This window comes from Cheilinus undulatus, linkage group 12, assembly GCF_018320785.1.
Source record: "Cheilinus undulatus linkage group 12, ASM1832078v1, whole genome shotgun sequence".
Taxonomy (NCBI): Eukaryota; Metazoa; Chordata; class Actinopteri; order Labriformes; family Labridae; genus Cheilinus; species Cheilinus undulatus.
Genome location: NC_054876.1, coordinates 423,871 through 448,961, shown reverse-complemented (window position 1 = coordinate 448,961; position 25,091 = coordinate 423,871). Strand labels below are relative to the sequence as shown.

The 25,091-nt window shown below is 42.7% G+C and overlaps 1 protein-coding gene across 3 annotated transcripts in view; it reads right to left on the bottom strand.

Annotated features, from left to right (window-relative positions):
* Positions 1-5,179: 5,179 nt before the first annotated feature.
* Positions 5,180-25,091, bottom strand: part of LOC121518773 (myotonin-protein kinase-like) — a 38,332-nt gene continuing 18,420 nt past the window's right edge. Inside the window, exons 1-11 of one of the 3 annotated variants that reach the window (XM_041801366.1) lie at positions 23,647-24,285; positions 18,755-18,838; positions 18,561-18,656; positions 18,329-18,477; positions 18,131-18,224; positions 17,853-18,050; positions 15,258-15,506; positions 14,999-15,078; positions 14,281-14,377; positions 13,963-14,123; positions 5,180-6,070 (exon numbers count right to left, since the gene is read on the bottom strand). In XM_041801366.1, coding sequence (XP_041657300.1) covers positions 6,046-6,070; positions 13,963-14,123; positions 14,281-14,377; positions 14,999-15,078; positions 15,258-15,506; positions 17,853-18,050; positions 18,131-18,224; positions 18,329-18,477; positions 18,561-18,656; positions 18,755-18,838; positions 23,647-23,709 — 1,296 coding nt within the window. In that variant the 5' untranslated portion in view covers positions 23,710-24,285 and the 3' untranslated portion in view covers positions 5,180-6,045. The other 2 variants (XM_041801364.1, XM_041801365.1) reach the window with 2 other exon arrangements.

Genomic DNA, 25,091 nt, shown 5'->3' with positions numbered 1-25,091 from the left:
TCTACCAAAAGCCATAAAACTCTCACCTTTGGGTGTCATAAAATGGGGACGGTTTCTCTTTCTAAAACCCTTGCTTACTCTAAGCAACACCAGATACAGATCATATGTCATTCTCTGACACACTAAGACTGTGGAAGTTAAAAGTACCATAACTGTTTTAAACCTTATGTTTTTCAACATTATTCTGAATCTGTACACAAGCAATCCAACAGTGTTTTTCTTATTTCTCTGTGGTTTTGATTTGTCCAGATATTAATTTTGGAAGTTTATTTCTCAGGCAGATAGGTTCAGGCTGAAACTTTCATGGAACCACAATGACATCCAATGGTCGTTTTGGTTATCACAGCTTGGTCCAGCACTGTAATCAACAAACGTGTTGGGAGCTTAATAATGTGCATAATCATTTTACCATGTTGTGTCACGTTTATTGTGTGATAGTTTATTGGCGTGATGTCATTCTAGAATGCTATAAACCATTTATGCTATGCTTTATCTCACTGAGTTACTAACTTGGTGAAGAGCGGGCTTAGGAAACAAACCCCTCCCTTTTCTTCCTAAGGAGAAGCCATTTTCAGTTCAAGTGAAGGTGTTCAAGAGAGGGGCTCTGTTGAGTTCTTCTTCAGCCTTCTAGGCTTATTTTCTCCTCCAATTTTGTGCCGGATTCAATATAACAATTGGATCTTGTAACTGTATTTTTTTTTCTTATCCAGCACAAAATCCTTTAATCTTTTTATAGCCTTTGCTCTAGCATTTTGTAAAGCAGACTTTTCGTTTTTCCTTTTTCTGCACATCCATCCCTCCATCGCTGTGAGCCTACAGTCAACGTGGTGTTGAGCATCTGCGGACATTAATTTGATATCAACTGGACAATCAAGACCTGTTCTTATTGGAACAAGACAAATCCACCAGAGTCCTTGGACAAGAATCCAGTTGCCTTGTCCACCAGGCTGAGCGACCCTTGTGACGCCATTACAGACTTGGCGAACTGAACCGAACTGGATCAGAAAGACCCCCCCCACTTAGATTGAGTCCGGCGCTCTCCTCCAGGCAGCTCCTCTCCTCTCCGGCCTTCTTCAATGGCAAGCAAAGTAGGATCCACTCCACTTTTCTGGAGAAGGTGTCTCCAAAGTTCCAATAAAATTAGTTCAGACCAAATTGATTTTCTTCCAAATTCACACTCCAAATTTTACGCCGTTAGTTAATTTTTCTGTTATGATTCTCAAATAATCCTCTCTTCACCAAAACTAGTTAGCATCCTTTCTTTCTTTATATTTAGTCATGTTCTGTTCATTCATTCACATTATGTTCATATAACCCCATGATTTATGTCTATTATTGTTTTTATATGATAATAAATCTTCAAAATACAGCTGTTGCCTAAATTATCAATATGAAGCTGTGAAAAATGGGGTCCTTGTTACGAGGATTCATTACTTTAAAAATGAGATTGTTAATTAATAATTACAATATTTTATTGGTTATTAAATAACCAATCTGCATAAATTGTGGTTCCCTATTCTTCTACAAGGTTTACTGATAATATTACGTTGTTATCAAACTTTATTGCTATATGCTATATGTCAGTTGAATCGGATACCTTTGATTGGGGGGTTTGACCGAGTCTCCAGTGGGGCCAGGTAGGTCGCTCAGAGGATAGTCTGAAGCACACGGCAAAATCGATCCTTGTCCATAGACTCTGGGGACTTGGTCTCATTCCCAAAAACAGTTCTTAATTTGTCCAATTAATATCAAATTAATGTCTCAAAATGATCAACATCACTTTGATTATGGGATTGCAGTGAAGTCTTGGCGTGTTAAAAAGGAAAAAAGGAGCAACCAAAAACTCTGTTTGCTGAAAAAGTTAGCGCAAAGGCTATAGAAAGATTAAATAATTTTGTGCTGGATCAAAAATAAAGTTTAGAGGTCCAAATTACGCAGTGAGTATAGAAGATGGAAGCAGACCTCAACTGAACTGCAGCGCGGTTTTGATCTCAGTTTAAACGAGAGGGAGGAGGGAGGAGTCGCCACGAGCTCTGCCTCCTTTAGTGCACACTAAAAACTCCTGTGTTAAAAACAACCCATTATGTGTTCTATAACGTTCATGTTTCATTGCAAAGTTAAATCATGCATGTGGAAAAGTATGTGAACCCCTAGGCTAATGACTTCTCCAAGAGCTAATTGGAGCCAGGAGTCAGCCAACCTGGAGTCCAATCAATGTGATGAGATTGGATGTGTTGGTTAAAGCTGCCCTGCCCTATAAAAACACACACCAGTTTTGAGTTTGCTGTTCTCAAGAAGCATTGCCTAATGTGAACCATGCCTGGCACAAAAGAGCTCTCAGAAGACCTACGATCAAGAATTGTTAACTTGCATGAAGCTGGAAAGGTTTACAAAAGTATCTCTAAAGCCTTGATGTTCATGTGTCCACGGTAAGACAGACTGTCTACAAATGGAGAAGGTTCAGCACTGTTGCTACTCTCCCTAGGCGTGGTCGTCCTGTAAAGATGACTGCAAGAGCACAGCGCAGAATGCTCAATGAGGTGAAGAAGACTCCTAGAGTGTCAGCTAAAGACTTACAGAAGTCTCTGGCACATGTTAACATTTGTGTTGACAAATCTACAATAAGTAAAACATTAAACAAGAATGGAGTTCATGGGAGGACACCACGGAGGAAGCCACTGCTGTCCAAAAAAACCATTGCTGCACGTTTGAAGTTTGCAGAAGAGCACCTGGATGTTCCACAGCACTACTGGCAAAATATTCTGTGAACAGACGAAACTAAAACTGAGTTGTTTGGAAGGAACACACAACGCTATGTGTGGAGAAAAAAAGGCACAGCACACCAACATCAAAACCTCATCCCAACTGTTAATATGGTGGAGGGGCCATCATGGTTTGGGGCTGCTTTGCTGCCTCAGGGCCTGGACGGATTGCTGTCATTGACAGAAAAATAAATTCCCAATTTTATCAAGACATTTTACAGGAATACTTAAGACCATCTGTCCACCAACTGAAGCTCAACAGAGGATGGGTGATGCAACAGGACAACGACCCAAAGCATAGAAGTAAATCAACAACAGAATGGCTTCAACAGAAGAAAATACGCCTTCTGGAGTGGCCCAGTCAGAGTCCTGACCTCAACCCAACTGAGATGCTGTGGCATGACCTCAAGAGAGCGATTCACACCAGACATCCCAATAATATTGCTGAACTGAAATAGTTTTGTAACGAGGAATGGTCCAAAATTCCTCCTGATGTTGTGCAGGTCTGATCTGAACTACAGGAAACATTTGATTGAGGTTATTGCTGCCAGAGGAGGGTCAACCAGTCATTAAATCCAAAGGTTCACATACTTTTTCCACCCTGCACTGTGAATGTTTACATGTTTTGTTCAATAAAAACATGAGAACATGTCATTTTTTGTGCAGTATTAGTTTAAGCAGACTGTGTTTGTGTATTGTTGTGACTTAGATGTATGGAATGAGATTTGTGTCAAAAAGATCCAAACAAAACTTTTTCAGTATCAAACAAAAATTAGCATTTGAGAACAAAAAACCGGGATCCAAGCAAAAAAAAAAAAATGTTCACATCAAGAGAACAAATTTGAAATAGCAACCAAATTCTGAGTCTTTGAATGTTGAACATCTTTGTTTTTCTTTACAGTTCCTGTTTTTCTCTCTCAGTGATCAGACTTTTGCTCTCACTTCTCAGTTTTGCGTTTGCGCTGCCTGATCCTTTGTGTTTCTTGAGTTTTTGCTCTCAGTTCTGACACAAATGTCATGTGTGGGCGGGCTTTTCTGGGGCGTATCCCTATTGGCCAGCGAGTTTTTGAGTGATAGCTCAGTCACTCCAGATGCTCCGGAGGTTGTTGTTCAGCTCATGTCTGGGAAATTGTATGAAGCCAGTGGACTGTGGTTTTTGTGTTAATTTGACTGAATCATTGATGCTTTCTTAAATCTAAGTATTGATTTAACAGGTTTGTTTGTCAGTGCAGTTGTGGATGTATTGTTTCGTACACATACGAGTTTTCCAGCCACTTCAGGTGTCGTCTTCACTTTGTACATAAACTACGCCTACATCACCAGCTAGTCCACTAGCTCACGATTCAATTCAATTTTGATTCTTTAGGTTGTGATTGGATTCGATATTGATTCAAATGCTTCAATGTCAATTCAGTAAGAAGTAGAAATACACAAATAACCTGTTGACAATTTTTGATAATTATTTTCATGCCCATGTGAACGTATTTGGTAAGTCACCTCACATTTTTGAGCAATAAAACATCTGAAAATAAAAAAATTGCACAATAATAACTTATTTGTGCATGTGGAGTACAAAAGTAAAAACATGACAGTTCTGTATAAACACTGAAAAAGTAGAGTGCACGTAAACTTAAATAATATTTCTGTCCTCTTTGAAATTGTGATAAACCTCACATAACATGGTTATGGTTGGTTGTTGTTTGGTCGAGTGCGGCCTCCGTCCATACAACGCGAATCACACACACAGCGACCCCCACTGGCCAGGAGGTGAATTGATTCAGAGGATTTGCTGAAACAATATTGAAATATTGCGATGCATCGATTAATCGATATTTTTACCCACCCCTAAGTAATATAGATGTCTGTCAGTCAAGAGAGCAGGGTTAATAATTGTTGATGTCTGTATGGTTTCTGTCTTTAAATGATTTTCTGGAATCAAAAACGCTATGAACCCCTCTCTGTGTCCTCACTGGGCTCTGTTAACGTAGCGTACAGATCCTAGGTCAGGTAAAATAACCCAGATCCCAGACTACCTATCGTATAAGTCAACAATATTTTGTGTATTATTAGGCTGTTAGGTAATATTAGGAAATATATTCTGTGATGACGTGTGACGTACCTGTGCGTTGGACAGTGTGAGTGCAGGCCTGGGGGAGGGGGGGGGGGGTCAAATGGCTTCAACACAGTACGAGCACAGATTACCTAGTGTGAGTGCCACGGATGGTGAGCGTGGTCTAATCTGTCACCAGTACACACGCGCGCCCGGTAAAGGCGATCAGACTGTTAACTAAAGTGTTGTAACCATTAGTGCTACACAGACTACATTTGTTTAGTTAAATAATATTACTTCAGAAATCTCCTGGTGGTTATTAAAGCGGTTTGTGCACTGCATTGAATTTAGTTTATTACTGCAGAAGGGATTCTATTCTATTCTATCATTATTTATGGTTTACAGGATTAAGTTTACAATTATTAGCAACTGTTGTCTTATTTTCATTCACTGTACTCTAAATATTATTTATGTTCACACGTGTAATATGTAAGTTACTCTATAAGTCCCCTTTCTATTGTTGTAAAGATTTGTCTGCTCATCACAGCACTACACACAGACGGACACCTACGCTGCAGTTGCTTCCTGACCAAAGGTTCTTCTGGAGCAAAACCAGTTAGAAGACATTATCTATTCATTTGTCATAAAGTTAATAAGTCAAACTAACCATTTAGATTAGTTATAATTTAGTTTAGAACAGTACACATTTTAACTGAAATGTTCTTGATTGTATCTTGAATACTTCTTATGAAGCACGACATATTTAAATGAAAGAATAGCATCGTTCTCAGTTAGTAGTTGGAATATTCAGGGACTGAAGTCTTCAACTTTTGGAGTTAAAACTACAGGTCCTGAATTTGTAAATAGTATAGACAACATTGATTTAATTATCTTACAAGAAACATGGAGACATGATAACACCCCCTCAAACTGCCCAAATAACTATACTGAGCAGAGTTTAGCCCCTTTAAAATACTCCCACATAAAAAATGGAAGACAATCTGGGGGAGCAATTATTTGGTATGAAAGAGAACATCACAATTATATTTCACCAATCAAAAAAGGAAAAACTCATATTTGGCTAAAATGACCAGAGGACTTCTTGAAAACATCAAAGATGTTTATTTATGTGCTATCTATTTACCGCCTTCAAGCTCGCCATATTTTTCAGAAGAATATCTTCATGAACTTCAGACAGAAATCCTTCACTTCCAGTCACTCGGCTCTGTTTTGCTATCTGGGGACTTCAGTGGCAGAACTGGCAAAGAGAAAGATTATATTGATACAGATGGCAATACTCATTTAAATGCATCCCCTCTCTACCAACCCACTGTTACCAAACAAAGACAAAGCTATGACAGTAAGACTGGAAAAGACATTTTACAAATGTGCCAAGCCCTTGGATTATACGTGGTTAATGGCAGGACACCAGGAGACTCCCTGGGCAGGTTCACATACTGCTCTGTGCTGGGAAACAGATATCTATCCACAAAACATAAACGCATTCACAGTCTTACCACAATGTCCCTTTTCAGATCACAGTCAGATCACACTGTATTTAAAAAAAGAGACCCATACCCAGACTGACACACCTGATGACCTGTTCTCCCTCCTAAACCTTCAATTGGACAGAGGAAAGTCTCACTGATTACACTCATGCATTTGGCAACACTCACATCCAAAACATGCTAGATACATTCCTATACAAGCAATACCCAATAAACAAAGACAGCATAAATATGGCCACAAAAGATTTGAACCATAGATTTATGAAACTGGCAAAAGAGTCCAACATGAAGAGGCCAAGCTCCAAATCAAAGAAAAAACAAGCAAAAGAAGAATGGTTTGACAGTGAATGTTCTCTTTTCAGAATCCTGTCAAACAAGAAACACCATGACCCTGGGAACAACAAACTACGCCTCCAATACCATGGAGCCCTGAAACAGTATCAGAAAATGATCTTTAAACAAAAGCAGAAACACACAGAGAATGAATCCATGAAAACTGAAAAGGCAGTAGACCAAAACTCTTTTTGGAACCTGTGGAAAAAATTTCACTCAACCAATGGTAAAGATAAGATTGCTATAAAAAATGGAAAAATGTGGAAAAAGCACTTCTTAAATCTGTATGAAAATCCAGAACACCATGGGTTAAACACCCATCAGATCGCTACAACAAGACAACCAAAATAACCTAGACAGGCAAATGACAACAGAAGAGCTGGAAGAAAAACTGTCTGATCCTCAAAATAAAAAGGCTTGTGGTATCGATGGCATCAGAACAGAGATGTTAAAACACAGCAGCAGGAAGCTAAACATGGCCATACTTACATTATTTAATCTGATAGTAAAAAGTGGCATATACCCTGAAGTCTGGAACAAAGGTCTGATTACTCCTATTTTTAAACATGGAGACAACCTAAATCCCAATAATTATAGAGGAATCTGTGTAAATTCTAGTTTGGGGAAACTGTTTTGTAGCAGATTAAATTCCAGAGTATTGTCCTATCTGACTGAAGGCAACATACTCAGTAAATCCCAGATTGGCTTTATAGCCAAACACAGAACAACAGATCACATTTTTACTCTCCACACCCTCATCCAGAAACATGAACACCAACAAAAGAAAGGAAAAATCTTTGCTTGCTTTGTTGATTTCAGGAAAGCTTTTGACTCGATCTGGCACAATGGTCTCTTCTATCAGCTACTCCAGAATGGTACTGGAGGCCAGGTTAACGACCTGATTAAATGTAAATACTCAGAAAATGAGTGTGCTGTAAAAACTGGACAAAGAAGAATAGAATTCTTCAGACAATGCCGTGGAGTCCATCAGGGCTGCAACCTGTCACCAACACTGTTCAACATTTCTATTAACCATCTGTCTACACTACTGGAAAACTCTCCAGCCCCAGGTCTCCACTTAGAGGGGAAGAATGTTAAATGTCTTTTTTATGCAGGTGATTTACTGTTATTATCACAAACAGAACAAGGACTGCAGGAGCTTTTAAACATCCTCCATAATTACTGTGAAAACTGGGCAATCACAGTCAATCTAGACAAAACCAAAGTAATGATATTTCAAAAGAAAGCAAGATCACAAACTAAAAAATATCAATTTAACTTGGGAAACTCAATATTAAGCCATACAATGGAATATACACACCTAGGCCTTATTATCAGTGCCTCAGGAAACTTTGTTAAAGCTGCAAGTGCACTGGCTGATAAAGCTCGAAGAGCTTATTACAGTATTAGAAAAACACTGTTGAAATGAAACCCCCCAATAAACATTTGGATAAAGATTTTTAAAAGTGTTATTGAACCAATCCTTTTATATGGAAGTGAAGTTTGGGGCCCATTAATCAATCAGGAACACTGGGATTCAAACCCAGTGGAAAAAGTTCATCTTGAATTCTGTAGAAACATCCTGAGAGTCCACAGAAACTGTCCCAACCATGGCTGTAGAGCAGAACTGGGTCAGTTCCCCCTCCTCATTCAAATTCAAAAAAGAACAATCAAATTCTGGAACCACCTGATAGAGTCGGACTCAGACTCACTCCAACACAGAGCCTGTTTACAACAGCAACAGCATCTGACCTCAAATAAAGAAGATACCATGAACATAATCCCCAGCTCACAAATACAACAAATGGACAAAGATAAGAAACTAAAATACTAGAAACCCTGTTAATAAATAAACTGGAATGCTATAGTTTACTAGACAGAGAATTTAAATTAGCCTGATATTTACCCAAATGAAACAACCTATGAAAAGACAAACCCTGACCAAATACAGACTCAGCCACCATAAACTTGCTGTTGAAACTGGTGGCCATAGAAGAGAATGGTTGGAAAGAACAAAGAGAGTCTGTGGGCTCTGTGGAACCGGAGATGTTGAAACACAAATTCATTTTCTCACCAGTTGCCCCAAATACAAAGAAATTAGAGAACACTACTTCCCAAAATTCAGCCAGAAAAACCCAGACTTTCTCACCCTCCCAAAAGAAAAACTCTTGCATTACCGTCTGGGAGAAGAAAATAGTAGAGTAGAGCTAGCAGGAGGATATGTTACTGCATGTCACAGAGAAAGATGTTTCAACATAAGATAGTTGTAATATTCTTTTCTTTTCTTTCTCATATGCATCATTTGTATTATTTACTTTATTTTTAATTTACCATATTTTGTAAATGTCACTTCTTGCTTTGGCAATATGTTTTGATCCAAAATGTCTTGCCAATAAAGCTTATTAAATTGAAAATCAGAATCAAGAGAGAGAGAGGAGGAAGAGAGAGAGAGCGAGAGGAGGGAAAAGAGAGAGAGAGAGAGAGAGAGAGAGAGATAGGAGGGAGAGAGAGAGAGAGAGAGAGAGGAGGGAGAGAGAGAGAGAGCGAGAGAGGAGGAAGAGAGAGAGAGAGGAGGAAGAGAGAGAGAGAGGAGGAAGAGGGAGAGAGAGAGCGAGAGAGGAGGAAGAAAGAGAGAGGAGGAAGAGAGAGAGAGAGGAGGAAGAGAGAGAGAGAGAGGAGGAGGAGGGAGAGAGAGAGAGAGAGGAGGAAGAGAGAGAGAGAGAGAGGAGGGAGAGAGCGAGAGAGGAGGAAGAGAGAGAGAGAGAGAGGAGGGAGAGAGAGAGAGAGCAAGAGAGGAGGAAGAGAGAGAGAGAGAGGAGGGAGAGAGAGAGGAGGAAGAGAGAGAGAGAGGAGGAAGAGAGAGAGAGAGAGAAAGGAGGGAGAGAGAGAGAGAGGAGGTAGAGAGAGAGAGAAGGAAGAGAGAGAGAGAGAGAGGAGGAAGAGAGAGAGTGAGGAGGGAGAGAGAGAGAGTGGGGGGAGAGAGAGGGAGAGAGAGAGAGAGGAGGGAGAGAGAGAGAGAGAGGAGGAAGAGGGAGAGAGAGAGCGAGAGAGAGGAGGAGAGAGAGAGAGAGAGGAGGAAGAGAGAGAGAGAGAGAGGAGGGAGAGAGAGAGGAGGAAGAGAGAGAGAGAGAGGAGGAAGAGAGAGAGAGAGAGAGGAGGGAGAGAGCGAGAGAGGAGGACGAGAGAGAGAGAGAGGCTGAAGTGAGAGAGAGAGAGAGGCGGGAGAGAGAGAGAGAGCCAGAGAGGAGTAAGAGAGAGAGAGGAGGAAGAGAGAGAGAGAGGAGGAAGAGGGAGAGAGAGAGCGAGAGAGGAGGAAGAGAGAGAGAGGAGGAAGAGAGAGAGAGAGGAGGAAGAGAGAGAGAGAGAGGAGGAGGAGGGAGAGAGAGAGCGAGAGAGGAGGAAGAGAGAGAGAGAGGAGGAAGAGAGAGAGAGAGGAGGCAGAGGGAGAGAGAGAGGAGGGAGAGAGAGAGAGAGAGAGAGAGAGAGAGCAAGAGAGGAGGAAGAGAGAGAGAGAGAGGAGGGAGAGAGAGAGGAGGAAGAGAGAGAGAGAGGAGGGAGAGAGAGAGAGAAGGAAGAGAGAGAGAGAGAGAGGAGGAAGAGAGTGAGAGAGGAGGAAGAGAGAGAGAGGAGGAAAAGAGAGAGAGAAAGGAGGGAGAGAGAGAGAGAGAGAGAAGGAAGAGAGAGAGAGAGAGAGGAGGAAGAGAGGGGGAGAGGAGGGAGAGAGAGAGGAGGAAGAGAGAGAGAATGAGAGAGGAGGGAGAGAGAGAGAGAGAGGAGGAAGAGAGGGAGAGAGAGGAGGGAGAGAGAGAGAGAGAGAGAGAGCGAGAGAGGAGGAAGAGAGAGAGAGAGAGGAGGAAGAGAGAGAGAGAGAGAGGAGGGAGAGAGCGAGAGAGGAGGAAGAGAGAGAGAGAGAGGAGGAAGAGAGAGAGAGAGAGAGGAGGGAGAGAGAGAGAGAGCTAGAGAGGAGGAAGAGAGAGAGAGAGAGAGGAGGGAGAGAGAGAGAGAGCAAGAGAGGAGGAAGAGAGAGAGAGAGAGAGGAGGGAGAGAGAGAGGAGGGAGAGAGAGAGAGAGAGAGAGGAGGGAGAGAGAGAGACAGAGAGAGAGAGAGAGGAGGGAGAGAGAGAGGAGGGAGAGAGAGAGAGAGAGGAGGGAGAGAGAGAGGAGGGAGAGAGAGAGAGAGAGAGAGAGAGAGGAGGGAGAGAGAGAGGAGGGAGAGAGAGGAGCCCTACACTGCATAAACTTCGTGTGTATTGTTAGGGTAAAGAGACAGATTTTGTTGAGTTCACCAGTGAACTCCAGTAGTAGTGATGCTACGATGACACTGTTAGAGAGAAAAGAGTGTCTGTTCACTGACATTAGCTCTAGAAACATCAGACTCCAGTGCGATAGTTCAATATGGACCAGACTCTAACAGTGCTTAATGAGTGCCTGATAATGTTGGGAATATGTTCCTATTACTCTGAGTATCAGTAAATATATAAGGGTTGTCCAAACTATGGGCCATGGGCCAACTGTGGCCCTTGGTCCTTTTGAATATGTTTGCAAGAAATCCATTAAAAAGGCCCACATAAGAACCTAAAACTTCACTTTATTTCTTAGTTGGACTAGGATTAACAATATTGTGGTTTATACAATATGACGATATTTACAAATTAAATTCAACTGATATCAATACCAAACTATAAATGTAGATTAGACCTAACACTTCAATCCTTGAAACACAGTTTAAGGATGAACAAAGAAACATACTTTAGTCTCTAGAACAGACTAAGGTTTAAGTTATAAGGATGAGCACAGATAAAGACTTCAACTGCCCGTTGGTCCTGTCTAAACTAGAAAAAACATAATGAATACAAACAAAAGGATTCCTTCAGCAAACAGCAGCACAAACTGAGCTCATCAGCTCCTCTGTCTGATCTCTAGGTCTGACTTCCGAATCATACAGCTCTCAACTCAGAGAGTGAGAGAGGAGGAAGAGAGAGAGAGGAGGAAAAGAGAGAGAGAAAGGAGGGAGAGAGAGAGAGAGAGAGAAGGAAGAGAGAGAGAGAGAGAGGAGGAAGAGAGAGAGAGAGGAGGGAGAGAGAGAGGAGGAAGAGAGAGAGAGAGAATGAGAGAGGAGGAAGAGAGAGAGAGAGAGGAGGAAGAGAGAGAGAGAGAGGAGGATGAGAGACAGAGAGAGAGAGGAGAAAGAGAGAGAGAGAGGAGGAAGAGAGAGAGAGAGCGAGAGAGGAGGAAGAGAGAGAGAGAGGAGGAAGAGAGAGAGAGAGAGAAAGGAGGGAGAGAGAGAGAGAGGAGGGAGAGAGAGAGAGAGAAGGAAGAGAGAGAGAGAGAGAGAGGAGGAAGAGAGAGAGAGGAGGGAGAGAGAGAGGAGGAAGAGAGAGAGAGAGGAGGGAGAGAGAGAGAGAGAGGAGGAAGAGAGAGAGAGAGAGAGAGAGAGGAGGAAGAGAGAGAGAGAGAGAGGAGGAAGAGAGAGAGAGAGAGAGAGGAGGGAGAGAGAGGGAGAGAGAGAGAGAGGATGGAGAGAGAAAGAGTGAGAGAGAGAGAGGAGGAAGAGAGAGAGAGAGAGGAGGAAGAGAGAGAGAGAGAGAGGAGGGAGAGAGCGAGAGAGGAGGAAGAGAGAGAGAGAGAGGAGGAAGAGAGAGAGAGAGAGAGGAGGGAGAGAGAGAGAGAGCAAGAGAGGAGGAAGAGAGAGAGAGAGAGAGAGGAGGGAGAGAGAGAGGAGGGAGAGAGAGAGAGAGAGAGAGAGGAGGGAGAGAGAGAGAGAGAGAGGAGGGAGAGAGAGAGACAGAGAGAGAGAGAGAGGAGGGAGAGAGAGAGGAGGGAGAGAGAGAGAGAGAGAGGAGGGAGAGAGAGAGGAGGGAGAGAGAGAGAGAGAGAGAGAGGAGGGAGAGAGAGAGGAGGGAGAGAGAGGAGCCCTACACTGCATAAACTTCGTGTGTATTGTTAGGGTAAAGAGACAGATTTTGTTGAGATCACCAGTGAACTCCAGTAGTAGTGATGCTACGATGACACTGTTAGAGAGAAAAGAGTGTCTGTTCACTGACATTAGCTCTAGAAACATCAGACTCCAGTGCGATAGTTCAATATGGACCAGACTCTAACAGTGCTTAATGAGTGCCTGATAATGTTGGGAATATGTTCCTATTACTCTGAGTATCAGTAAATATATAAGGGTTGTCCAAACTATGGGCCATGGGCCAACTGTGGCCCTTGGTCCTTTTGAATATGTCTGCAAGAAATCCATTAAAAAGGCCCACATAAGAACCTAAAACTTCACTTTATTTCTTAGTTGGACTAGGATTAACAATATTGTGGTTTATACAATATGACGATATTTACAAATTAAATTTAACTGATATCAATACCAAACTATAAATGTAGATTAGACCTAACACTTCAATCCTTGAAACACAGTTTAAGGATGAACAAAGAAACATACTTTAGTCTCTAGAACAGACTAAGGTTTAAGTTATAAGGATGAGCACAGATAAAGACTTCAACTGCCCGTTGGTCCTGTCTAAACTAGAAAAAACATAATGAATACAAACAAAAGGATTCCTTCAGCAAACAGCAGCACAAACTGAGCTCATCAGCTCCTCTGTCTGATCTCTAGGTCTGACTTCCGAATCATACAGCTCTACTCATTGTCAAGCACCGCACTTCTGTAAAGCTAGTCAGCTTCCAGCAGGTTGCTCTTGTTTGGTGTCTGAATGTGGAGATGAACCATCAGTGTCTCACTTCTCTGTGATTGGCTGTTAGCTTTGGTAGACATGAGAGCTGTATGTTAACCTGTTTTGCTTTTCCAAGTGCATTCATGTTCTAAGCATATATTTTGGTTACATGTTGGTTTTATGGCTGTAACAAACATTTTATATATTGTGCTACAGGTTTTGTGTTCTGTGCTACAAGATTGTCAACCTCTGTAGCACCAGCGCTATGGGCAAAAAAGTTAACGTACAGCCCTGCAAAGGGTTGACATACTTTTTCTTACGATTGTACCTTTTCTTTCCCAGCTGGGAAAACAGGTGTGTGTGCCATCAATCAATAACCTTGTATTGTTAAATAGTGGGGTTTGCGGTTTCCACGCAAAAGGGCAGCTACAGAGTTTTTCTGCCTTCCTCCATTCTGACAGTAAATATGAAATAATAGGGCCAAACTCACAGCAGCATGTTGTGATATTTTTCAGAGGTTCTTTAAGTATTCAAACTTCTGAAAATGTGAAGCTTTTCAGGTCTCCACGTCCGAACTACCAATAAATAACACTGTGTACTACAACCTGCCATTCCATTTTGGAAAGGACGGTGCATACCTCCGCAGGTCCTCACTGAGTCCTGATTCTGGGTCAGTCTGCTTCCCCTCCATGTTGCTGGTGTGGGTAGATGCAGCAGGACTAGGATCCAGGGTGAGTGGGAGCTCCAGCAGTGCAGGGAGCTCATCTGGTAGAGTGTCTGTGAGCTGCAACATCCTTCCCTTCATCACCAGGAAAAGACACCGAGCACTTTCAGGAATCAGTATGGAGCTGTGTCCTCATTTTATAGTCCATCTTATGGGACAACTGACACAATCTGATAGATTGAAAAGTGGAAGTTCAAACATATTGACTGATGTAAGGTCAATGACCTCTTACCAGCGTTGTTGGAGTGTAAAGAGTCTCAAAGCCCCTCAACCTGGTGTGGTCGATCTGCATCATGATGTCCTGACTGCGGTCGATGGCCCCAGTCTGACTGTGAAAGGGAGTCAACAAGACCCAGTAAGACACCAACATGGGTCAAGACAAAGGGGGCGTCTCTCCTATTATACGACCTCTCTTAACAGCTGAACTGGAAGCATTTCTAACACAACATCTTAAAGTTTGTCCCAAAGCTCAAAAACCTCCCAGAGGACAGAGTTCTCAGGACAGAAGAGCTGGGACACAACAGGACATTGGTTTGGAATTTAAATGTTACTCTTGATGTCAACCCTGTTATGTCTGGGGAACATTTAAAGTCTCAAAGTCTTATTTTTGTTTGATACCAAAGAAGTTTTTTCTGACACAAAGTCCATTCCCGGCAACAACTCTCTCTGATTGGCTAAGATGTCACTCATGTTCCTGCCAACAACTCTCTCTGATTGGCTAAGATGTCACTCATGTTCCTGCCAACAACTCTCTCTGATTGGCTAAGATGTCACTCATGTTCCTGCCAACAACTCTCTCTGATTGGCTAAGATGTCACTCATGTTCCTGCCACCAGCTCTGTCTCGTCTCTGGTGAGGGGGCGTGAGGTAAAAAGCAGTGAGAGATTCATGGCTTTATTTCAGAGACTTGGGGTGCATCTACAGTCGATGCATTTTTGCATACAGGTCACCTGGTAGCCGTGTAGGAGTATCCAACAAAGGCCAGGTGTGCTCCTGTTGGCGCTCTCTCCATGACATCAGACAGTGATTCCTGCAGAGACCAAACCAACTGTGTTAGCTGTCTCCCACTGGGACACATCGAAACTAAATGATGAGTTTCTCCCACTGCGTCTTTAAAACGGGCATTAAGTGATGAAACTGACCACAACATTCAGTGTGCACCAAGTCTGACAGTTAATATAAGAATGAAGTTCATATTCAAACCTTTACCATGTCACTGAGACAGTCATCTAGGATGTCAAAGTTGGATGTGTCTGTTGGATTGGAAACTTCTGGCAGGTAGGGGGCAGAGAGGTTATGTAGGGAGCTCCAATCTAGTCCACAAAAGAAAGGATGGGTCCTGAAGTCACAGAAACCTTTCCTCCCCAGACGGACATCCTTCTCACAGATGAGGCTGCTGATGAAGCAGTGGGCCTGGTCCGAAATCTTTGGGCCATTACCGGGGAACTCGAAGTGCTCCTGGGGTCAAAACAAACAAACAAACAAGCAAACAGACCCAAAAAATGTTAGTGTACCTTTTGTCTGCCCCCCAGGGTCACTGCTCATAATATATCCTGCATAAGAGACTAAGAGGAAGAGGACACATGATGTAAAGTCACGTCAAGAGTCACAACTATTATTTTTCCTTGAAAAATATTGCCAAATGTTCATTTATACTGCCTTTATGTACAAAAATAAACCAGCATTGTGATAGAAAATGTATCATTTCATGATCTGATCTATTCTGTAGAATGGAAAAATCCTGAGTGTTTTAATAATTTAGTAGTGAAGTTGAATCATTGCCTGTTTGAGGACTACAGTAAGAGCATGAAGGAAGAATCAAAAAGCTAACTGCTGCAAGCTGTTATAAGATTGTGTGTAACAGTATAAAGAAATGTCACCAGAATGCTGTAATCAAACAGGTGACACCATTGTATGAGATGTACTGATCAGGTTAAGACAAATGTGCCATGTCTACAGTGTAAATGAACCCCAGCTCAAAGCTGACTGCGGTCCCTTTGCATCAACTCTTGTGCAGCTGGCATGAACAAATGGATGAGTGGTAAGGAAATACGGATAGTCAGCCAAATCACAGACCGACCACCAGAGAGCTAAATGCTGGTAGGGTTGATCGGGGGTAGACGTCAGGAAGGAGGCAGTCAGGAAATTAGGTGACACTCCTCTCCACCAGCTTAAACACTATCAGTTCCCTCTGTCAGTAATGCCGATAGATGATAGTCTTACCTGAGAGACAGAGCTGGTCCAGTACCTGCTGTACAGGGGTCTAAACTGGGATTTTAATGATGTGTAGACATTTATACCTCATCATAAACAAAAGTGGGCACAGCTCCAGCTGAGAACAGGGAGTACCCACAGTCCTAATCAGCTGGAAGAGATCATGACAAAACTCCGAGGTCACGCAGGAATAGTATGTCAACAGTGGACTATTTTACCTTCAGGGCTTATCATCCTTTCTGGTTTAAGTCCATGATATTATTGCTTCCTCCACTGAGTGAGTACATCAGGAAGTTAAAAGGTTAATGTTTGCTGAAAGGATCTGTGGTTTTATGTAAAATTCTTTGGCTAAATGTCCTCAAAAGTTAACTTTTCCTCATCAATGGTGCTGTTGTAGCTCTGTGACCCCCTGACCTCTCGATGACCCTTTGCTCTTGCTGCAGGATGAGACATAATGTTGATATAGAGATGATTTATGATCGGGAGTCTGTGCATTGTGTTTTATTTTGAAAGAACCGGATATTCTATGCTTGTGACTTCCTCTTCTGGAGCTTTCTGACTGACGAGGTTTGGCAGCAGCCGGCGCTAAAATGGACCTGCAGCACATCTCTAATGAAGCGGAGCAAAGTGTCGTCCAGGCACGTGCCGCCGCCGGTCTAGAGAGCCGGCTGTGGAAATGCTCTGATGGACTAGAGAGGGAGCGATGTGCTCTGTAGTATGATTCAGTACCAAGGACATCAGGATGCAGCCAATAAAGTGTAACTCTGCTTTATGATCATGATGTTGTTTGTGTGTATATAAGTGTTCACGATCCTGCAGAACTCTCTGCAGAGCTGCCCACTGTGTGACTGACAATGGAATTCAACAACGACATTTGCTTGCCTCAAGATCCTTTACTGGTACATTTGCAGATGATTCAGCTGTCACTGCCAACAGACTACAGCGCCTCTGTTACACTGTGGAAACACAGGGGGGCGCTGTGGCACACAATGCTCCACTCTTCCTGCTGCATGCGTCCCCTCAGCTGTTCTGCTGCAGTCGGCCTCTGGGCCCAGGTGAGCTAACATCACTTGGGAGGTTCTAACCACTCACACTGGACCTGTTGATCTCTTCTCAAACAGTCTGAGTCATTTCTACCATTCTCAAAAGAATGCAGAGAGCAGACAGGAAGCTCTGTCCAGAGCATAGAACTGCACCAGAGGAGCACTGAACTCGACAACAGCTGTTTGAATGCAGCTCTAAACTCTTCATAGAGATTCTGAGAGTAGGTGAGCTGAGCATGCCTGCTCATTCTGAGAGTTCTGAGAGGGCATTCTTGTTGAGGCACAGGTACCAGGAGCCGCATCTGCTGAACTTCAGTTCCTATGGTGGAATGCAAAGAAAAGCAGAGCAGCTCTGACTGGCTGAGAGTAATCAGACTGCTGGGTCTGGGTCTGCAGGGCTATGGAGGCTTTTTTTTTTGGGGGGGGGGGCTAACCCTAACCCTCCATGAGGGAAAGTTTAATACATCCTCTAAGTGCATATGAACTTTTGAAATGTCATTGTTCAACATGAACCTTATTTTTATAGATGTTAGCATAGTTTGGTTACCTGGAAGTGAATAATCTTTGCGTACGTTTCAGAGACGGACTCTGCGTAGAAGGGTGTGCAGCCCAGTAACATCTCAAAGGCACAGATACCTAGAGCCCACCAGTCACACTCAGGACCATAACCTCCTCCTCCCTCCACTGCCCGTAAAATCTCTGGAGACAGATAGTCAGGGGTCCCCACGGCTACCGACGAGTGCACCTGCAGAGACACACGCAGGCTCATGGATCTGGGTTCAGAAATAGTCTGTCACATTTCCACAAAGCCCACAAGCGTCTCACCACCCCATCCTCGAGGAGCCTGAGACAAGAGCCAAAGTCCCCAAGTCGGACATGTCCCTCTGCTGTCAGCAGGATGTTGTCAGGTTTGATGTCTCTGTGGAAGAACAGCAGAACAACGGACAAGGTTCTTTTTGACCAATCATCATCCAGTAATAAAGTCACAACCATGGGGAGCATGTGTAAGCATGTAGAGTCTACCTGTGTACGTAGCCCAGTCTGTGGACAGAGTCTATGGCCATGACCATCTCAGCCAAATAGAACTGAGCCATGTCCTCGGGGATCCGGTCTCCAAACTTACTGAGTAAAGTCAGCAGGTCTCCTCCTGCGTAGTAGTCCATCACCAGGTACTGAGGGGGATAACTGCATAAATTAGAGACTGTCAGGCCATATGTGTGCTACATCTTCACTGGACTGGCCATGCTGATGTTACCAGGTAGTTGTCATCCTGAAAGGCATAATGCAGCTCAGTGATCCAGCGTCTGTCCCCCCTCAGTAAAACCTCCCTCTCCTCCTGGTAGCACGCCGTCTGTAGAAGAGATAAGACAAAAAGCCACATGATGAGCATAGAGATTCCTTCACTTTCATCCCAGTCCAGCTGAGCGGTAGGAAACCTGACTAACTCGCCTCTCCTCTCCTCAGCATGTCCCACTTATTCATGATCTTCAGTGCATAGACTTGTTGAGTGCTCCGCATCCTGGCCACAGCAACCTGCAGCAGAGAGCACACAGACAGATCATGCAGATGAAGAGTCTGTGAGGATGTTGGGACTGAGTTTACCTGAGAAGACATCCAGGTATGCAGTTGAAGTGGACGATCATGAGAACTATTGCCCTATTCCACAGTTATATCCCTATCGACTGAGTCTGGACTGTTTAATGCCTTTCTTTCTAAAACTTTGACTCAGACTTTTAACTACGGCTGAAACTCTTTACATAAAAAACTAAAGATGCAGCAGATCAGAAATGATGCACATTAAAAAGCACTATTCTGAAACAAATGCAACTAAAACATGAAATACACATGCACTAAAATCCACAACTAAAAGCTCAGTATTAACAACAGTTTAGTACACATGACTCAGGGATCTGTCAATAAAACTCACAGATGACTGAAAACAATAGCAGACTAGAGATGAGCATAAAAACCTGTCCTTCAACAAGTCATTATAATCAGGTACTCAAAATTCTGAAAGACAAATGTTTTTATTATTTAAAGGTGGAAACAGGCTTTCAGTGACTTGAAAAAACAATGCTTGGAAAGTTTAAAATCAGAACTGTCAGTGACAATAATCTGAGATCTGTACGCCTATGATAACAATGGTTCCACTTTCACGATATCTACCTTTGATGCCATTGTTTTAGGAATTATGAGTAGTTAAACGCCATTACACCGCATTCCACATTATTATGCAAACAACGTTTTTGTCTGATTTTCTAAATATCAATGCAAATGACAGTCATAATATTTTTCAAGTAATCAGCAATTAGAGTATAATTCAAATGTTTTTGAACAAACTTCATAATGATAACTATTATTTTTTTAAAAATAAAAACCTCAAAATGCACTTTTCCACATGTTCCATATTATTAAGCAGGCCACAGGTTTCAGCAATATGGGAAAGAAAAAGGATCTCTGCTGCTGAAAAGTGTCAAATAGTGTAATGCCTTGGACAAGGAATGAAAACATGAGATATTTCAGGAAAAATTAAGCATGATCATCGTACTGTGAAGAAATTAGTGTCTGATTCAGAGCACAGATAGGTTTGTGCAGATAAAGACATAATGAGGAAGGTTTCTGATGGACAAATACATCAGATTAAGAGAGCAGATGCTAAAATGTCATTACAAAGCAGCAAACAGGTATTTGAAGCTGCTGGTGCCTCTGGAGTTCCACCAACCTTAAGGTGTAGGATCCTCCAGAGGCTTGTAGTCGTGTATAAACCTACTATTCAGCCCCCCCTAACCAATGCTCACAAGCAGAAACGGTTGCAGTGGGCCCAGAAATACATGAAGACTCATTTTCAAACAGTCTTGTTGACTGATGAGTGCCGTGCAACCCTGGATGGTCCAGATGGAGGAGTAGCGGATGGTTGGTGGATGGCCACCATGTCCCAATGAGGCCGGGACGTCAACAAGGAGGGGGCGGAGTCATGTTTGGGCCGGAATCATGAAGAGAGAGCTGATAGGCCCCTTTAGGGTCCCTGAAGGTGTGAAAATGACCTCGGCAAAGTATCTAGAGTTTCTGACTGACAACTTTCTTCCATGGTACAAAAAGAAGAACCGTGCCTTCTGTAGCAAAATTATCTTCACAACAATGCTCCATCTCATGCTGCAAAGAATCCCTCTGTGTCATTGGCTGCTGTGGACATAAAAGGAGAGAAACTCATGGTGTGGCCCCCATCCTCCCTTGACCTTTAACCCTACTGAGAACCTTTGGAGCATCCTCAAGCTAAAGATCTATGAGGGTGGGAGGCAGTTCACATCAAAACAGCAGCTCTGGGAGGATATTCTGACATCCTGCAAAGAAATTCAAGCAGAAACTCTCCAAAAACTCACAAGTTCAATGGATGAAGAATAGTGAAGGTGATATCAGAGAAGGGCTCCTATGGTAACATGAACTTGGCCTGTTCAGATGTTTTTGATTGAAATAGCTTTGATTTCAGTAAATATGACCTCCTAATGCTGCAATTTCTACAAATGACCATTTTCAGTTCTTTACAACCTATAAAATGTTTTAAAAGCTGTTGTGCTTAATAATGTGGAACAGTGCATTTTGAGGTTTTTATTTTTTTTTAATATTTTGTGTCATTAGGAAGTTTTTTCAAAAACATTTGAATTATGCTCTAACGGCTGATGACTTGAAAAATATTCTGACTGTCATTTGCATTAATATTTAGGAAAATCAGAGAAAAATATCATTTGCATAATAATGTGGAACGCGATGTATAATGAATGAACTCTATGATGTACACCCCCTCCCTAAAGTACTGGAGCAGTGAGGTCAGGTCCTTATTTTTGCTGAAGACTGAAAACATTTGGGTTTGACTTGATAAGATGAATATGAGACAAGAGATCAACATTTCAGCTTTTTTTCCAGGTATTTACGCCTGGATCTCATGCACCACTTAGAAGATAGCACTCTTTGTTTGAACCCACCCAATTCTCATGACATCAAAAGTACAGGAACATGTAACTGACAGGTGTGTTTTGTTGCCCAGGTGTGTCCTATTACAGTGATTATTCACACAATAACTAGAGCTGAATGTCTACACTCAGTTTCAGATTTTCCTGTGCAGACTGCATTTATAAACTTAGCACAAACAATAAGGAAATTTGTGTCTGGTACATTATTTCTTTGTTGTAACAATGCTTCTTGGTAATAAATCTTATACCGTTGGAAAGCCTGTTTATTTCCCTTTTAAATGATGCCACATATGTAAGGATCATGTATTTGTGGGATGAGCAGCAGAGCTGAGTATGTGGGTTGACCCATGAAAAATGTGCCAAATCTGCCAATGCCAAACAGCTGATTCTGCTGTTGCTATTGACTCTTGTTTTGAGCTTCTGGTACCCCCAGGTGCCTGTGAGCATGGGCCCTGCTACAGTGGTCAGTAGGTGTCTGCTCCAATAATCATGCCATGTTTGACTGATCTGGATAGGGCCTGTGCAATAGGACAACTTCAAGCTGGTATTCTGCATAACTAAGTTGTGGCACTGTTTGGAGTGAACCCTAGTACCATCTCCAAACTGAAGGCCATATAACGGGGAAGGTCAGAGACAGGTGGTGAAGTGGGCGTCCCAAGATGACTGTTTCCTCACCCTGTCAGCACTTGTCTTCTACAGATTTGTGGTCAAGGTTTCAAGGATGATATGGTCAATGGCTCTCTCTCACCCCAGACAATCCTGAACAGACTGAACAGCCAATCTCCAGTCTCATAGGGCTGCCAGAAGGCCTGCCACGACTGCCCTTCACCGCCAGGCCCATTTGCACTGATGTCGGCAACATGTGCACTGGAACCTGAACATGTGGAGGAACGTTATGCTCAGCAAGAGCCCAGATTCTGCCTACAGCAGTTGAATCGTAGGGTCAAAGTGTAGAGAAGACACGGAGAACTCTTTGCTGATTGCAGCACTGATAGAGTAACATCTTTAGGTGGAGGCAGTGTGATGGTGCAGGGCGGCATCTCCCTCACTGGATAAACAAGGCGTGTCATCATTGGAGGAAATCTCAATGCAGAGAGAGATGGAGATGAGATTCTGCAACCAGTGGCAATCCCATATCTCCACAGTCTGGGACTGAACTTGATCCTCCAACATGACAACAGCATGACCAGCTTGAGCGTGCTGTTGGTGCCAGAGTGACCAACACAACCACATTGGCTGACTGGAGACAAATGCTGGTTGAAGAATGGGATGCCATCCCACAGCAGTGTGTGACCAGGCTGGTGACCAGCATGAGGAGGAGGAGCCAGGCTGGTGACCAGCATGAGGAGGAGGAGTCAGGCTTGAGACCAGCATGAGGAGGAGGATCTTCTACTGAGGCTCCTGTTTGTTAAATGAATAAATTGTTAAATTGCCAGTATGTCTTGTTTCTTCAAACTTCAATAATCCAATCCACCTAAAACCAAACAAGAGTCAGTGTTTGGTCAGCATTGTTTAGCATTGGCAGAGAGGATTTGGCACATTTTTCATGGGTGCAACCCATATACTCAGCTCTGCTGCTCATCCCACAAATGCATGATCCTTACAAATGTGGCTTCATTTAAAATGGAAATAAACAGGCTTTATTACGGTATAAAATTGATTACCAAGAAGCATTGTTACAACAAAGAAATAATGCACCAAACAGTCTCTCTGTTCCAGTGCTTTAGCTCACCTAAGAGTGTGGTGTTCTGTTACAAATAAAGCTATTTTCTAAGTGGTGTATCAGATCCAGATGTAATCACCTGGAAATGAAAACTGAAATGTGGATCTCTTGTCTCATATTCATCTTATCAAGTCAAACCCAAATGTTTTCAGTCTACAGCAAAAATAAGGACCTGACCTCACTGCTCCAGTACTTTGGGGGAGTGTATCCTCTTAGAGGTGAACTAAAGTGGGCTGGTCTGAGCTGAAAGCCCAGGGCTCCCTGCTGGAGGATTTACTGCTTTAGTGTGGGTTGCTGTTGCTTATTGTTCTAATTTATTATTTCCACCGCTGTGATTGCAGCTGGATGTCCAAGACAAATTTGGACGATAAAGTGTTTGGTATCATCCTATCTATGGTATTAATGTTGTCTTTACAGACATGTCACATTTCCACACTCCTTTGTCACGTCTTTTTATTTTATTATTTTCAATAAGAATTGTCACATTCAAAGTCTGTGGCTCCAGTAGCCAAGCCTGACTGCTGTGAACATCCTGTGTGTCAAAGAGCAGCCATCTCTCCAAACACTGTACGAGCCGTCTGCTGTTAGAGAGGCACAGAAAACTGTCTCTGATCCGACCCACATCCTCCACTCTGAGTTTCAGCTCTTACCCTCAGGAGGGAGATGTGGGGTTCCTCAGACCAGACTGGACCGTTACATTCATCTGTGCCCATGTCCTTTAGATGTCTGTCCCAGCATGCCACTGCTGCAGACCTCTGCTTCTATGTAGATGTGGAACATTGTTAGATGGACGTGCTGCTGCTGCAGGACCGAACATCATGTGTTCTCTATGATCTCTATGTATTTATTGATTTTGTACCTGTGGACAGAGTCCAGGACCAATGTCCCTATGGAGACATTAAAGTCTACTTTATCTTACCTTGACCATCTTGTGTGGTCAGTATTTGATAAACAGCAAAATACAAAGACAGAAAGCAGGTAAAGAAGCGTTCTTCTACTTTCCACAGCAGCCTGCTGAGAGTCTGCAGGGACAGCAGACGAGAAAGGAGACAACCTCCCTGTCCTCACTGCTCATTTTTGGTGGTATGAAAGATAATAGTGATTGTTTTTCTTATGGCAGCACGGTACACAAAACAGCTCACGCTGATGGCGGTTTACAGGTGTGTTAAACTGGGCACATAAACCGGTACAATCGATCAGGATCCTGCTCATTAAAGTCCAGAACTTGTGGTATCAGCTTCTGAGTTATAATGCTGACTCCTTGAAGGAATCATTTGAGGGTCGGACCAGCTCACCTCACTGAACGTGCCCCGGCCGATTACCTTCAGGATGTGAAAGTCTTCTCTTTTGATCCGAGTTCTCTTCACCTGCCTGACAAGGGGCTCCGCTGTGATTGGAGGACGACAAAGAAGGAGGAAACGAGTCAAACAAGGTACCTTTAGAGCACAACCCAGAATTCACAAATGTGAAAATACAGCAGTGACTCCCTCTGGTGGTGTAAACCCTTAAAAGCACGGCCTGAGAAAACACACACGTTTGTTCACACACACCAGTTGGCCTGAGTTTTGGTTGACAGTGAGTCATTCTGGAAAAACGGTCAGTGTACCTTCTGGCAGTTCGTTTTTCTGTTTGAAACCATGACTGAAGAAATGGGAGAAACTGTCCTCAGTCCATTTCCTGGTCGAAACCATGACTCAGGAATAGGAGCAACTGTCCCTAATCCGTTTTTTCATTTTAGACCACAAATGGAAAAAACAAAAAAACAAGCTGTTTTCCCATCTTTTCATTTCTTCATTTCTGACCACAATACAAAAAAAAAGGATAAACCAGCCCTTTGTCCGTTTTCTTGTTTCTGACCACAAAATGAAAAATGGTTCCTTTTAATTCATTTTTCCATTTTTGTTTTATTTCAGTTCTGTTTCTTTGTTTCCTTGTTTTAATGAAAAATATGAGGAAAAGGAAGTCATGTGACCAATGGGAAAGGTGAGCATTTCAAAATAAAAGCCTCCATGTCCAAACAAGAGCAACCTATTGTGTTTAACAGTATGATAATTGCCCAAATTTCTATATATAGAGGTTATTCTTCTAATATATG